The 16,251-nt window shown below is 38.7% G+C and overlaps 1 protein-coding gene across 1 annotated transcript in view; it reads left to right on the top strand.

The window, feature by feature from the left end:
- The first annotated feature begins 627 nt into the window (after positions 1–627).
- The window catches only part of col27a1b (collagen, type XXVII, alpha 1b), an 82,490-nt gene continuing 66,866 nt past the window's right edge, over positions 628–16,251 (top strand). Inside the window, exons 1-5 of the mRNA XM_008417909.3 lie at positions 628–1,184; positions 1,368–1,502; positions 3,560–3,624; positions 7,299–8,455; positions 11,797–11,850. Of these exons, the coding sequence (XP_008416131.2) occupies positions 1,450–1,502; positions 3,560–3,624; positions 7,299–8,455; positions 11,797–11,850 (1,329 nt within the window). The 5' untranslated portion in view covers positions 628–1,184; positions 1,368–1,449. The remainder of the gene's footprint in view (positions 1,185–1,367; positions 1,503–3,559; positions 3,625–7,298; positions 8,456–11,796; positions 11,851–16,251) is intronic.

The following is a 16,251-nucleotide window of genomic DNA, read 5'->3' as shown; positions in this document are numbered from 1 at the left end:
TGTTTAAAGCCAAAGAGCGAGTGCCTTCAAAAGGTATTTATCCCCTTACAGAGATACATTTTTTGCTACACTTATGATTTTTAATATCCATCCATTTTCTTGCACCCTTGTCCCTTAATGGGGTCGGGAGGGTTGCTGGTGCCTATCTCCAGCTAACGTTTCGGGCGAGAGGCGGGGTACACCCTGGACAGGTCGCCAGTCTGTCGTAGGGCAACACAGAGACACACAGGACACACAACCACTCATACCTAGGGGCAATTTGGAGAGGCCAATTAACCTGACAGTCATGTTTTTGGACTGTGGGAGGAAACCGGAGTACCCGGAGAAAATCCACGCATGCACAGGGAGAACATGCAAACTCCATGCAGAAAGACCCCAGGCTGGGAATCGAACCCAGAACCTTCTTGCTGCAAGGCAACAGCTCTACCAACTGCACCACTGTGCAGCCCATTTTTAATATCAGCTAAAGATAACCTCAGTAAAAACAAAATGCAGATAAATGACAGGATGTTTTAAAAGTATAGATAACAATCGCATATTTTGTCCAAAATTGCTATATTTTTTGAGAATTCACGTCTTATTTTCTGTCAGAAACAAGCATCTTGGTTCAATGGAAAACTATCTATCCATCATCCAAGCAGTGCTGCTTGGGGGCTGGTAATTGAGGATTTCACATCCAAATCACTCAAATGCTGTAACTATCACTAAAAAAAGTGAAAAAAAAAGAAGTTATCTTTAATTTCAGTGGTGGGTGGGCACTGTGGGGGCTTTTGCACGTGCCTCTGGAATGCTTGCTGCGGCCCTGTGCACGTTTTAAACGTAACATTCACGTAGTAAGGAAGAACATTTGATCGCAGTTGAGCACGTGCAGTCTGAGAGGGTCCCGCTTGCTGCGAAGACACACCTTCAGCTGCAGCTCCAAAGTGTGTTTCCCTGGATGTCAGCTGAGGGCGACAGAGGGAGGTGCCCCCTCCCCCAGCACCCCCACCTTCTCCCGGTTCTCAAGATTTCCCTGAGTCCACAATAAACTTTCATTTTGGGAAGTCGTCACACACATACACACTCATCCTTGCGCGTCATCCTGTATCGCCAGGAAAGCTGCACAGCATTTTTATTCTTGCTGTTGTTGATGTATTACAGAACGCATGGAGAAGAGACGGAAAACTAAATAGAAGACCGCACAGGTGGAGCATCTCTTTTTTATTTTTTTCAAATCCAGTAGTCATCTTCTTGGAAACTGCAGAGAAAATGAGGACACGACAATGATATCAAACGGCATTATCAGTGTTTGATTCTAGCTTTGTTTATTTTTTAAAATTCTTACTTTAGTTTATTTTTTATTGTTTGCGCTTTTGCTCTGCGCACAGCTCCCCAAGGAACACCTGGGATGGAAAAACTTTGCCTCCTCTGTACTCTGGATAATAAAATCTCCCGGGAAAGAATGAAGTAATGGAGTCGGACAATGCCCCGAACTCCAAACGCAAAGCCACTGGAGTCGGGGGGTGAGTCGACAGACTAAATCAGCGCTTTCCTTTAATACATTTCATGGTTGAAAAGGTTCAAGATGAAATCCTAAATGTCTTCTTAAACATACCCGAGTCTGAACTAACGAGCGTTTAGGGGGGGTGCTGTTTGTAATGTGCGTGTAACGATGTAAAAGCTCGCGAAAGTACTTGCTGAGCTGAGGAGAAGTTTAGATTTGTATGCAGATATGAAGTGGAGCGGGCGGGATACTTTAATAAGTTGCAGATAAACGTGTGGAAACAATTCCGCATGTTCTCTCTGCACAGTTCAATGAAAGTCTGAGCCGTTCAGCTGAACTGCTCCTCAACTTGTTTCAGAATGAATTGCCAAACGATCTGGGACTGATTTGTGGGAGATGTGCGAGAGGCGGAGACAGTAATCATCTCCTCCTTCCTCTTCCCCTCTCATCCCCGCTGTGCGTCTCACTCAGCTGGCCTCCCTCCGGCTGTCCCGGAGGGAGGGGGGGTTATTAGTTTTTTTAATAAGGCCAAAATGTTGCATCATTCTAAAGTTGTTGAACAAAAGAGTTTTGGTCACACACTGTTTCTGCTGCTAATTTATGTTTAGTTTAGCAAGTAAAGTTTATTAAACGGGTTTTAAATCGTTTACCGGTGAGAAGAAACATTGTTCCGACTCTGCAAATGTTCAAGATTCCCAGCCACAGCTTCAACAAACACACTGCAAAACTACTGAATTAAACCCTTAATCAGTGTGTTACAAAAAAAATCCAACATGATCTAGACAATAGTTTAGATTTTCATACTGTACAGTCTAAATATGTTGGATTAATGTCAACATGCAGTTTACTCAATAGGAAATATCTCATGGGAAAAACAAATCCCAAACCACGCACTGTAAAGATGTGGTTAACTGATTACAGGGAGAATGTTTATTGGGATTTGCTGGTCTAAATTAGTTTTCACTTTACAGAAATATTCACACTTGTGAAACAATGTGTTAAGTATTGTATTAGGTTGTGTTTTTATGTAGACCAATGCAAAGTGGTACCAATTTGTGAAGTAAAAACAACAACAAAAAAACAATTCCACTGAATTCCCAATTGAAGAAAAACAATAAATCTGAAAAGTGCGACAAGAATTTGCACACTTCTTCAAGTGTCTGTATGTGGTAATTTATGGGTGTCTCATCCATGAGGACTGGTGTCCTGACATTTTTAGATACATCCATCCTTTTGTAAGTAAAACCTTATTTTCACCCGCCTGCCTCCTTCCTGCATTTGGGTCCAGCTCTTCAACATTTTACAACAATTTTCAACACCAAGCTGGGACCACCTACTCAGCTTAGAAGTACCAACTCTATATTGATTGCTCATTCACATAAGCATTAGAAAACACATCTGTTCACATTTATGCGTGTGTCACTTATGCACCCCCCTATCTCTTGCTGCCCTGGGCAACTGCCCATATGACAATTATATAAAAAGCAAAAAGAAAAATTATACAAAAAGCAGTCACCATCTCCTTAATGTGGTGATGTATAAAGGTTGCCCTGAATTGTATTTCAGGATTTAAAAGACTGAAGACAAATGTCACATTTTTCATTTACATTTGTAAAAATGTGAAAATAATTCCTTCTTCCTCCTAAATGCAATAATTCATGTTGGTCTTTTACATAACATCCCAATACTATGCATTGACAAAAATGGTGTACCAATGCCTGAACAGCAATGTAATAGTTTATCTAGTCAGACAGAAAGATAAATAGATGTCAGTGTTTAATAAAATGAGTAAAAAATATAATTTATGATCAGGTTTAGAGAATACAGGTCACATTGTATTTAACTTTACAGTCTGATATTTCAAATAATAATAAAAAAAGTAAATGTGACAGTTAAAATATCACTGTCCTGCTGATGAGGCTTTTAAATGAAAAACATCTGAATCTCTAAAATTTAGACTTTTTGAGACTTTTCCACAAAATTTTATAGCTACAACTTCGAGAAAATATAAAAACTTACTTGGACGATTAAAGAATGAATTTGATGCTTTCCAAACTTCTCTGTCCTTGTTTTTAGGAGAGCTCTGATTCTTTGGACCGTAGTGGTTTCCATCTGTTCTGTGAGGTTTGCACAAGCACAAGGTAAGAAAACCGAGGAGAAAGATGCAGAAGTAAGGTTTTTATTCCTACACACTGTTTATCTGGTGATATCTGAAATGTGAGAAATAAAGAATTAAAAATGTGGGATGCCTTCAGTGGATTGAGCTTTAACATACTGAACAGGTAAAGTTTGAACTATTTATGTGGCACAGAATAAAAACTTAGGATATACGTAGAAGAAGTCGATTCAAATTGTTGTATATTTTAATTATATCGGGGTGATAAGCATAATTAGTGGCCTGCATTATTCTTTTAGAAAGTCTGTCTTACCAAACCACTTTAGCTACATTTATGTTGCTATGTGATGCACTCTGATGTCAGCAGTTCTCTTTTTGCATCCCAAATTTTTAACGAACTTCAACCTTGTTTTGAATCCTTTGCAAGTATGTTGCATAACTTTTAAGTAAAAAAAACTAACTTTTTTTAATCTGACAAAATATTTTATATTTTTTATATTTCGTTTTAAAACGTTCTTTCTATAATTTTTTTCTCCTTGAATTTTGATGACTGATTCCTGTGTGGCTTATAGAAATTAACAAAAAACATCTGCTAATAAAAGTAAAGGGCAGAAAGTTCTTGGAACGTAGCTAGTTATTTAAAAAGAGCCTTAGTTTTAAATCAGAACTTTATTATTCCATTTTATAGTGCTGAGATGATTAACAGGGTAAAAAATGTTTGGAACTATCCAGGGTTTTGAAAACTCAATGCAATATAGTTAAGTTAATCTGAGTTGAAGGTTCTTGTCTTTTTGACTAAAAACATTACATAGTAGCATGTGTGAAGGCTGAATATCCTGGATTCATGCAGAGGAATGTCTGATATGTGAGTCTTACTCACATGTGGATCAGAAAGAGATTCTAGCGATTTTCTAACCTGAATGCCAGAGTTTCACAGTATGTAACGACTTGCACAGATGTTTTAAATTAAAACATGTGAGAAGATTGAATCCCTTTTTTATATAATAGCATAGCAACAAAAGTTCATGCTGCATCAAAATAATGTAATTTATTTATTATTAGTTTTTTTATGTTATGCGTAGATGTTGTCAGGGTGTACAAGTAAACTTGCATATTGCAACGTTTATAAAATAAGAATATGCTGAAATTTTTTTAAATTATTATATTTCCAACTGTTGTTAAGTGGGGGGAAAGTAAAGGAACACTGTATCAACCATCTGACTCAGCAGTGCACAGCAACAAGTAGGGGAGGGGCTGAACGTTGCTACATTATAATTCATATAGTCAGATAAGTCACTCTGCCATCTCATTAAAATAATTCAAAACTTGACACTTCATTATCAAATATAAAAGAAAAAAACATTTAAACATGGAGAACACTTACCGTACTTTATTACTCGATAGTTTTCTTTTCATTCATCCATATTCTTTCACTCATCCAAGATTGAGTTACCACAGTAACAGGTCCGGACTTGTAACCCTGGTGTTCGAAGACCATATGAAATATATGGTTCCTCTGATAATTTCTACACATGCAAACTCCAGTCACTAAGACCCCAGAGCAGGATTCAAACTTCTTGCTGCAAAGCAACAATGCTTCCAGCTGATTCCCCTGTTCAGCCCCCTAACGGAACAATTTCTTTTATTTTCCTCTCATACATGCAGGGAGAAACTGTAAAGGCTGCACTGAGTACAGGGGAATAGACTGACTCAGTGGCTGTTCTTCTGTATAAGTTTTTCTTTCTGATTTAGTTACTTTCTTTCTTGCCAAACTTGTCTTTGCATCAAATTTTTATGCACTTAATACTTTGTTATTTTTGTTCTGCTCATCAGGAGGTCACCAAGAGCTGCAGGCAGCCTGCCTACCCACTCAGATTAAAACATGATGTGCAGAGAACCCTGAGAAAACACACCACACAATCAAACAGCAATTTTGCTTTCTCATACCTTATTAACAATTCAAATCAGTGCTGCTTTAGAAATTGACTGTACATGGTCTTTTTATGGGATGTCAGGGATTTTCTCTATTTTTTTTTTCTCTTTGCCTGAGTTTTCAAGTCTGGCTGATCTCCCGCTGCCTCTGCAAACTGAGCAGGGTTTCCCTCCTCCTAACAGGATGTGTGTCTATTCTTATTTTTCTTCTGCTGAGCAGGAATTTATTATTCAGCAGTTTAATTCAATCTAGCTCACATCTGTCTGTTTTTATAACATTCAGTGTGTGTGTGTAGGACCTAAATACTCAATAAACTGTTTTAGATTGTGCAGTGGTTTTCTCTTGTATATTTAAACCTTTAGTAATACAAATGACTGCAAGTGTGACCTAAGACAGAGACGAGTCGGTAATGGAAAATGTCCTAATGAGTTTTTAAAGCCACAAAGATCAGTTTTGCCCTCACATTGTGTTTGTTTTTAGACAGAGGGCTAAAACCTGTTTTCTGTTTTTATAATTCATGAGGGCTGAAAAGCAATTTGAGAAACCACAAATAGTTCTGGCCTGATGCTTCCTGTCATCAAAGTTAGTTTTGATCTATGAATTATTTACTTGAATCATTTTTCTCTAGGGTGGAATAATAGCAACACAAGCAACTTTATCAGTCCAAAAAGGTAGAGATGGCTACAAGAATGCACAGGTGTTAACCCTGAAAGCACAATGTCTTTTAGCAGAGGTGTATGGATATATTTGAGACTGCATATGGAATAGAGGAAATCCACAGTAAATTCAAAGTTGTGCACCCAGTTCTGTAAAAATGAATCACTGAAGCCGTTTGTTGTATATTCATTCAGTTAATGTTCAAGTTCAGACACTTGTTAAAATAATTTCTGCCCATAATGACTGCATGGTGTAGCTGGATTTCTCATTTTAACTCTATATTCTTTCGTACTACAGTTTTCTTGTCCATGCTGCAGGATGTAGTTGCTTTAAGAACAGACATGCTATCTGGAATGCAGCAAAAACAAAGTCTGCCTCCTTTTAAACTGAAATGTGGGTTTAATTAAGCTCTTCCTCAAAGGTGTGAATCCAATTTGGAGCAATACACCGTGCACACAGCACAGCAAGGTGCGAACATTACTCACTTTTTCCTCCCATGAGATGCAAGTAGCAATTAAAACCTGCGGCAAGCACTGCAGTATGTTTCTGAGCACAGGCTCCCGTCAGAGGAATCATCTTTAATCAGCAGACATTACCAGATAACATTTCTAGCTATGCACCTTACATTCCCACAACCATCCCCTCCGGGGAACTGTTCAGCTTCTGTTTGCTGAGATTGTCCTAATTAAGTCTTGATGTAAGGATTACATAATATCCAGCAACCCCCTAAAGCAAATGATGTATGACCCCATATGCGGAGACTTTAATGCAGTCTCTTTGCTTCGGGTTTTCAATTAGTCTGGCTTTGAAAAGGTAAATTCCCAGTATTGCTTCACGACACTTTAAATATCACTTCAGTTCCTGCTTTTTTAATTTTGTTCAGTTCATGCTTTGATGCAGATCACTGGAGTGGAAGACTGATTGAAGAGTTTCACTCACTTTTTTTCTTTGAACGTCTCCCACAGTGCAATGCAGTATATGGAGTCGTTTTGTACGTATCTAGGTTGAGCCTCCATCAAAGAGATGAAACTGGGAATTAAAAAATGACAGCAGTGCATCTTTCAAATCCCACCCAAAACACAATGACTTCTCTCCTGTTTTTATTACAGATGTGGATGTTTTGCAGCAGCTGGGGCTTTTCGGGCGAAGGCCGGGTGTGCCACCACCAACGGGGACTCGCTCCATTCCCGCCGGTGTCATCCCCGTTAAGTCCGGCTTCATCCTCACTCCGAGCGCCCGCCTCCAGGTGCCGCTCCGCACCATCATCCCTGCTAGCTACGACACCAGCAACCTCTCCCTGATCCTCAGCCTCTCTGCTCATCGCTTCAACAGCGCCTTCCTTTTCTCTGTTCTATCTAAAAGAAAGAAAGTTCAGCTCGGAGTACAGTTCACACCGGGGAATGTTTTTGTACACGTGGGGCACAAGAACTCTGTGAGTTTTGACTACGACGTCTACGATGGACGGTGGCATAATTTTGCTGTGGCTATACGAGACCGTCAGGTATTTTTGCACACATCCTGTGGTGAGAAGAGCTTACATGGAAATTGGTCCTCGAAAAAGGACCAGCGCCTGGATCCAGAGGGCTCCTTCCTGCTGGGCAAAATGAGCCACAACTCAGTGCCGTTTGAAGGTGCAATCTGTCAGTTTGACATTTATCCCTCGGCTGAGGCAGCTCATAACTATTGTGATCACATTAAGAAACACTGCAGAGAAGCTGACACATATCGGCCCGTTTTTCCACCCATGCTACCTCTATTCTCAGACCCGGATATTACTTTAACTCATACAACTTCGCCATCACTGACGAAGAGATCTTTAGCTACAGAATATGCTGTTGTGTCTATTTCTCCACCATCTAATGTTGGATTGGAAAACCCGCCCAAATTTTCATCTCAGACTGTTACCGCATCTCTTCGGATCATAAATCTACCGGATCAGAAAAACTTCGTCAAAAACACAAATCAGAGGGATAGTGAGTCTTCTGGAGCTTCTGGGAAAAGTTTACTTCTGCCTGTCTCCGTCAGACTGTCGGCAAATCTCAGGACCACGGCCTTTTCCACTCAGGCGTACGTTCCCCATGAAAAGGAACTGACCACAGTAGCTCCAAAGAAACCTGAGCCAGAAGTGACCAGCGATTTCAAACCAACCGCACTCCCTGCGGTGACTCCAGTTGCAACAGATGGCTTTCAGACATTTGACCTGGAGCCAACCCAGTTCTCACTGCTGGCTGGACCACCTGGGCTAAAGGGAGAACCAGGACCACCGGTGAGTGGTCAAACAAATGTGTGTCAGAAATCTCTGAATTGATGTGCACGTGTTTGGTGTGATAAAGTCCAGCTGGAAGAAATGAAACGAGGTGTTCGAACTGTAGCAAATCCAGAGTTTTGTTTTGAACTTTTCAGGGTCACAGTCATGGATAAAGTGAGCAGGTTGTTGTTTCAATGTTGCTGTGTTGTTGTTTTTTTTGTTCATTCATTGCCTGTATCTGAAATAGGTGAAAGCTTGGATTATAAAACCACTAGAGTGTGTGGTGAAGTGATCTTGACAGTGTGGCTAATGGGAATGGTAGAGAGTTTTCCACTTGCCCCAGTCTTTGTTTATTTTCCAAGTTGCCAGTCATGCATGTGTGAGGTCTTAGGTGCTCTCAGTCCACACCACTTTGGTGCTCATTATTGGGTGATCATTCCTTTCAACAGCTGTGCAATGATCGCATTTTGAAGCTCACTTAGTGTGTGCAGTGAGGTGTAAGATTTTTCCGAGGCGATGTGTTACTTCTTACGCCAACCTCTGGAATGGGTTAAAACAGATTAAGGGATAAAACACTACTACGCTTTCAACTATTAAAACTTTGTGTTGAGGGCGTAAAGTTCCTTCCTCTGGCAAATCTGACAATGTCATAAAAGCACAATCTCACCCTGTAAATTTTAGAATAAAAGTAAAAAATTTTATGTTTGAAATAATGTCTTTACAATTATAGGTGTCACTGTTAACATCTTTGACAATTTAAAATAAACTTAGCTACATTTCTTGCTCAAATTAACCAAAGTTTCTTGAAACTTTTAATTACTAAATCACAACTACATGTTTTGTTGGGGAATGCAATATATTTATTTTAGCCCCACTTCAAGTTTGAGAAGACATCTGAACATGTCATTGAAGTAAAGAACATGTGTGGCACCTCATGTATAAGAAAGCTCCTCATCTAAGCATGTCCATCATTGACTGAGCAGTGATTTAAAAGTTTTTTTTTTTAATCTACTATGGACACACATTTGTGAATTTATTACAGCTACACCCCTTGTTGTTCCACTTCAAGAAATTTATAAGAAAAAACAACAACACAAATCTGTTGCTATAACAATCAAAGTAACTGTGGGAGAATGTATTGTAGACTCATCCAGTCAAGGTTTTCCTTCTCCATACATTATTTTTGATTATGCTATGTTCAGTGGTAAGGTGGTGTAATTGTCTGAGATACATTGAACATGCTCCTTTTTTCTTCAAAAAGATTTCATTAATCTCCAATAGCATCAACAATCAACAATTAGTTCACTAAGGTCTACTGAGTGCTGTTATTTTCAGTTTTTAACTGCAGATAAATAAGTTAAGGCTGTCGTTTATTTTGTCCTAAATGCTGTCTGATAAAAGATGTAAAAGAAGTCAGGCTTTTTTTTTTAGATGCTAAATTAACTTAGTATTTTCTGCAAGTCCAACTAAAAGTCTTTAATCGTTAACTCTGTCAACATATCAGGACTTCCTTTTTTACGCCAAAATAAAAGCCAAAAACATTAATGCAAAATGTCATGTAGTAAGTACTTACTGTCACGTTTGGGGCTCATAATAGCTTACACTTATGTCACTTAGGTCACATGATGACAACACTTTGAAAACAGACTTCATTTTGTCAAGCATACTATGACACTTTTGTATCATGAGACTTTTTGGCAGTCTGGTTAGGACTTCCTAAAAGTCTTAACCAATCCTAAAAAGGAGAAAAATCACTACCCATATGTGTCCAACATCACTTCTCAAGGACTGGTATCCTGCATGTTTTCATCCTTTCCCTGGGTCAACATCTGAATCAAATGAGGATGAATTAGCAGACCTCTGCAGAACTCTAAAATTGTAAAGAGTTTGTTGGCCCATTGGAATTAGTTGTGTTGGAGCAGATACACATGTGAAACTGCCAGGCCACTACAAGACTGAATCCGTGAAGTGAAGGCTGGATTATGCTGTCAGATGCAATTGAAGAGTGACTTCAGCTCCAACTGTCTGCAACGTTGATGTTGCAACAGAAAGCAGTGCATGCAGAGTGAAAGATCCAATACTGATTGCATCCATCATCAGAACTGATTCCAATAGTTATGCAAGAATCAGAACAGGGTCAATGAGCAATGAAATACAAAAACATCTAATAATTCTGGTTTTCTTTTCGATTGTGTGCATTTCTGAGTTTGTCTTGCTTGCTCATTTGAGAAGTACGTATAGAGGTGCGACAAGCTGGAGGTATCAAAACCTTGAGCAATATTCTGCTGGAAAACCTGAATCCTGCCCTTCAAATGACACCATCAACTTTGCAGTGAAGTTTGAGGTATTAACTTATCTTGCATTGTCAACAATGTGCAAAGTCATGTACAGTCTATAGTAACCCCACCGACCATTGTTGAATATATAATTGATCTGCAGACAAGTTCATGCCAGTTGACCTCCAAAGTTCTCGTCTGAATTGTCAAAGTTTTTCTTGCAAGATAAAAGGTCACCTACTCAGGCGCTTACAAGCGTATACTGTAAATGCTTAAGGATGCAAAATGTAAAAGTTTGGTTAAGTTCTTAGGAAATTCGGCTGAAGCCGTGACTTGGCTCTGACCTGATTAGTGACTGAAGCTTAAACTACTTATCACGTGTGGATCGCCTGATGGTTGCAATCGACAGGACCTAAAGTTTGCTAAAAAGCCTTCTGGCTTGTTAGACTATTTGCTGGTTAATTATAATCAAACATGGATTTCTTTCCAACAGATGTAAAAGTCAGTGTGTTTGGGATTATTACATAAACCCAGAAGACGCCATCGAGTTGTTCTTGGGCCTGTTTTCTTCTTTTTTGTTTAACTGCTTCAGCTGTGAGAAAGTAACTTAAAATCCCAAGATATCAAACAAAATCAGGTTCCACAGACTTGACCCCTCATTAAATGTGACCTTTCGGAGCTTTGTTAATCCATGTGTGAAATTGTTTTAAAGCTAGCTGATGCTTGTAATTAATGTGATTGGTTGTGGCTGGAACCAGCAGCAACCTCCCTGCCAGTGCAATGACTCAGACTTACAGTCTATGCAGTGTTGAAACAATGTTGGTTGAATGAGGGCCTGTATCATCTTTTAATAGGAAATCCTCACACATGGAACAACACAGTGACTGCAAGTAACACCTAACTTCAAACGTGATAAAGTGGAAAAAATGTATTTAACTGAGTGAATGTCACTCAAAGAGTGTGTGCCTTCTTTCTGTGCTTCTCTCCTGACATGTCTAAAGGCTGTATCTTTAATTTTGTCTTTTGTATTCATAGCCCTGATTCATTTTGACTCTTGACTATTTTTAAATCTTTTCCTTTCAGGGTCCCCAAGGATTTCCAGGATTGCCAGGAATCCCAGGAAAAAGGGGCCCCAGGGTAAGTGAATCACATGCATAGGTGACAAGTTTGTCTTGAGTGTCTTACAAAATAAGAACACCCCTTGAACCTTTTCACACTTTGTCAGGGTTTAAGCACATAATTCAGTGTAATTCTTTGTGGTTTTATGTGATGGAGCAACACAGTTTAGCACATAATTGTCAAGTGGAATGAAAACAATAAAGCTTTAAGCCTAGCTTTTCTTTATTCTTTTACAATAAACACCTGAAAAACTGACAGTTTTATATTCAGCCTTTGAGTCAATTATTTCCAGAACAGTATTTTCCTGTAATAATACCAACTTCTCTTTTGTAGCTTCTTATAGGTTTTCCTTCAGAATTAACATTAATTTATCTCTATCCATCTTCCAATCCGTCTTTTCTGTTGCTGCTGAAGAAAAGCATCTCCATATAGACACTTTCTGAACATATTCATGAGGATGGGGAGTGTAGTTTTCTGACTTGTGATATTCAGCCTCTTATTGTCATCTGGTCAAAGTTGTGGTAAACTTTATATAAACATACTCTAATGACTTTTAAATATGTCTTTGTTCCACGCTTCCATAACTGTCAGGTACTACAAATTTCTCTCAACTCAAGGGACTTAGAGAAAGAAGTTAGACTTTGTTTTTAGGAAGTTGTTTTATTGTGGAGGGATAAACAGACAAGTTAATTTTACAGCTAATGGGCAACCATTAGTCTGGGATGGTTACTGATGATCTCTGTTTACACAGCTGCAATGCATTTCATTTAGATGTATTCGAGTAAAATGGGTTAAATATTGCTTCTTACTTCACAATTATGTGCCGTTTGTTGTTGGTGTGTCACATAAAATCCCCATTAAACAATAAAATTTGTAGTTGCAACCTGACAAAATGTGAGAAAAGTTCACTTTTTCTCTTTTGCATGGTATGTAGCAGCTCCCCAGCACTTGAATTAATTTTGCGTAGTCTCGACGGGTGATTTAAGGTTTGTTTATTTTCTTTGATGATCGGTCAACTCAGTCATCTTGATCACCATAGTCATAGTCACCTTAAAAACTAAACAGATATACAAATATTAGAATATAAGCAAACTTACAACACACAACACAAAATAAACGTACCTCGCTGCTTTCACCAGGGAACGCCAAGTGTTGATAGTGCCAAGCACTTTTGACAGTTCATAGGTACAATGATTCTGCCAGCTTTTATAGGGCCTGCCCTCATTTAGCTACGGCAGCCCGTGAGGTACATAACACACACAAAAAATAAACTTTACAAAGTGCAAATAGAGTTAGACAAAATACAAGCCACCAGTGCTAATCAAAACAGACAAATATTATTAAACAATCTGCAACATCCTTTAAATAATTTACAAATTTAAATGATTTAAGCAACTTAATTTAAATGGTTCACTATCCATTACACTCCCACCAATAATGCACATATTACCAAAAAAAAAAAAAAAAAAAAAAATGCATTATTTTTATAGTTTTCCTTAAACCATGCAGATTGTTTAAACATACCCATCTGTGTACATTCAGTTTACAAGTCACTTTCCAATAACACCAATGTTTGCACCGGTCTATCACTGAACTCTTTGAGATAATATCCCTTCCTGATGTTTGTTCTCAACTTCACTCTTCTAACCAAGCCATCACTATCAGTAATTGTTTCCACAACACGACCCAACAGCCGCCTATTTCTTGGGAGAAAATCCTCTTTGACAATTACAACATCATTTACTTTAAGATTGCGCCGAATTACATGCCACTTTTGTCTAATGGAGATATCTTTTCTTCCACCGACTCCAAAACTGTTCAACTAGAAACTGTACACTGCGCCAACGTTGAGGAATAAATATCTTCCCTCACAAATGTTCCTGCTGGAGGCAGGGCAGACTCATATTTCATTTGAAGCAAATTATTAGGAGTTAAAGGTTCAAGGTTCTGTGCTTCAGTTATTAGTTTGGTGGCATCATTAGCTGTAGGGACGCTTATTAACCCATCATCAACATAAAATTCTCCACAAATGCTGCTGCAGCTGGAAACTTTGATTTCTGCTGTTGTGCCAAATATTTCAAACCAAAATTAGCACAGCCTGGAGAGGAGGCAGCACCAAAAAGGTGAACCTTCATTTGATACTCTTTAGGCTCGCTCTCCAAATCTCCTTGCTCCCACCATAAGAACCTGAGGTAACAATGATGCTTTGATGCAACATAAAACTGGTGGAACATCCTTTCAATGTCACAAATAATAGCAACAGCTTCTTTTCTGAAGTGCAGAAGGATTCCAATTAAAGAGTTTATCAAATCTGGACCAGTCAACAAGGTATCGTTCAAAGAGGTTCCACGAAATTTAGCTGAGCAGTCAAACACTACTGTCAACTTATCTGGTTTCTTTTAATGATACACCCCATGATGAGGTAAGTACCACACACAATCATTGGCATTTGCCTCAGGAGCCAGTTCAGCATCACAGACTCCATAAATGTTTTGTAATGATTGTAGAACTGATCATTTCTCTTTAACCTTCTCTTCAGATGTTGTAAACGAACTGTAGCAAGCTTCTTATTATTTGGCAACACAGGAAGGCAGGGTGTTTTAGACGGAAAAGGCATCTCCAAATGGCCATCATCTTTCTTTGTAATATTTTCACTCAGAAATTGTATAAACCGAATGTCATCTTGAGAAACACATTTTCCTTCTGGGCCCTTTTCATTGAAATCCAACTCCAAAGCCTTTAAAACATCAGAAGTTAGTGGAGCTGGCATTTCTTTCACCATCACTCTGTGTACAAATCTTTGGTTACCTTGCCGATCTAAATGTGGATTAGCTGCCCCAATTATACTCCAACCCAGAGCAGTTTTCTGAGCAAAAGGTTCATTTTCCCCACCAACCCAATGAGTAAACCTACTTCACAGCCTTGTAAAGCAGGCATTTTGCCAGCCAGATGTTTAAGTTGAGGTGAAATTAAACCCACATTCAAAATTACTTGTAAAACACACCATTCCATTTTTTTTTTTTAAGTGGTCCAGTTACCTTTTAAGTAATTCGGCGTAATTTCATAAACGCCAATAACAGTCACGTGACGTCATCTCCAAGTTGTTTCCGCGTTGTTTGATCAGTCAATTTCTCACCGAGCCAGAGATCATCATCTGTTGGAATCAGTTTCTGATGCAAACTTGGATCCACCGCGAAGACAGCTCCTCATGGTGGCGTCGACCCCGAAGCAGCGTCGGACTTCGGCCGATGTCCGATCCAAACGTCTCACCGCCAATGAAAGGCGACACACGGAAGCTTCGAGTTTTCACTGCAGCAGCTCCGCAGCACTTGAATTAATATTGCGCAGTCTCGGCGGGTGATTTTCAAGGTTTTTTTTATTTTCTTTGATGATCATCGGTCAACTCAATCATCTTGATCACCATAGTCATAGTCACCTTGATTACTTCAGTCACCGTGAAAACTAAACAGATATACAAATATTAGAATATAAACATAAACTTACAACACAAAAAACAACAAAATAAAAAAAACGTACCTCGCTGCTTTCACCGGGGAACGCTAAGTGTTGAAATTGTTTGACAGTTCATTCAAGTCGTTCATAGGTGCAATGATTCTGCCAGCTTTTATAGGCCTACCCTCATTTATCTACGGCAGCCCATAACACACACACAAAAAATAAACTAAAAAATAAACTTTACAAAGTGCAAATACAGTTAAACAAAACAAAATACAAGCCACAAGTGCTAATCAAAACAGACAAATATTATTAAACAATCTGCAACATCCTTTAAATAATTTACAAATTTGAATGATTTAAGCATCTTAATTTAAATGGTTCACTATCCATTACATGGTATTATACCTTCAGACAATTACTCTCCTTTCCATTTTCCCTTCTTAGTTCGCCTTTAATAGCATCAATTCCTGTGATGCTTTCATCAAAGCAAAGTGACACCCATTAGTTGAGTACGGACATAGGAAACTTTTTAGCACTCTGCTTTTGATCACACTGAACATGCAGAAGGCTCTTTGAAGTGTGGAGAATTACTTAGCCAGGCCTTCGTTTGCTTTGGCTCTGGGTTTGTTCAGGCTGCGCTTCACTGCTGCCAAGGTCAATTTGTAAATTTGAAGCGCAAACAACCACAATCTACAGATCTGTGGACTGTCTGTATATAAAAAGGAAAAAAAAAAACTGATGTTGCTACCAGTGTGCATTTACATTTTCAAGAACCAGCAAAAATAACAATTGTTAGAATTATACTATAATGCAGGCAATATGTTATAATGGAGGGGCATTTCTCGTGCATTGGGTCTGCAACCTTTCCTTTAATTTCAAATTAAAGTTTATTTGTATAACAGAAACAAGGCAGTTCAAAGTACATTAAGCATAAACCTCTTTGTGTGCATTGATGATTTT

This window comes from Poecilia reticulata, chromosome 9, assembly GCF_904066995.2.
Source record: "Poecilia reticulata chromosome 9, P_reticulata-male-v2, whole genome shotgun sequence".
NCBI lineage: Eukaryota > Metazoa > Chordata > Actinopteri > Cyprinodontiformes > Poeciliidae > Poecilia > Poecilia reticulata.
This window is presented reverse-complemented; position numbering and strand designations above follow the sequence as displayed.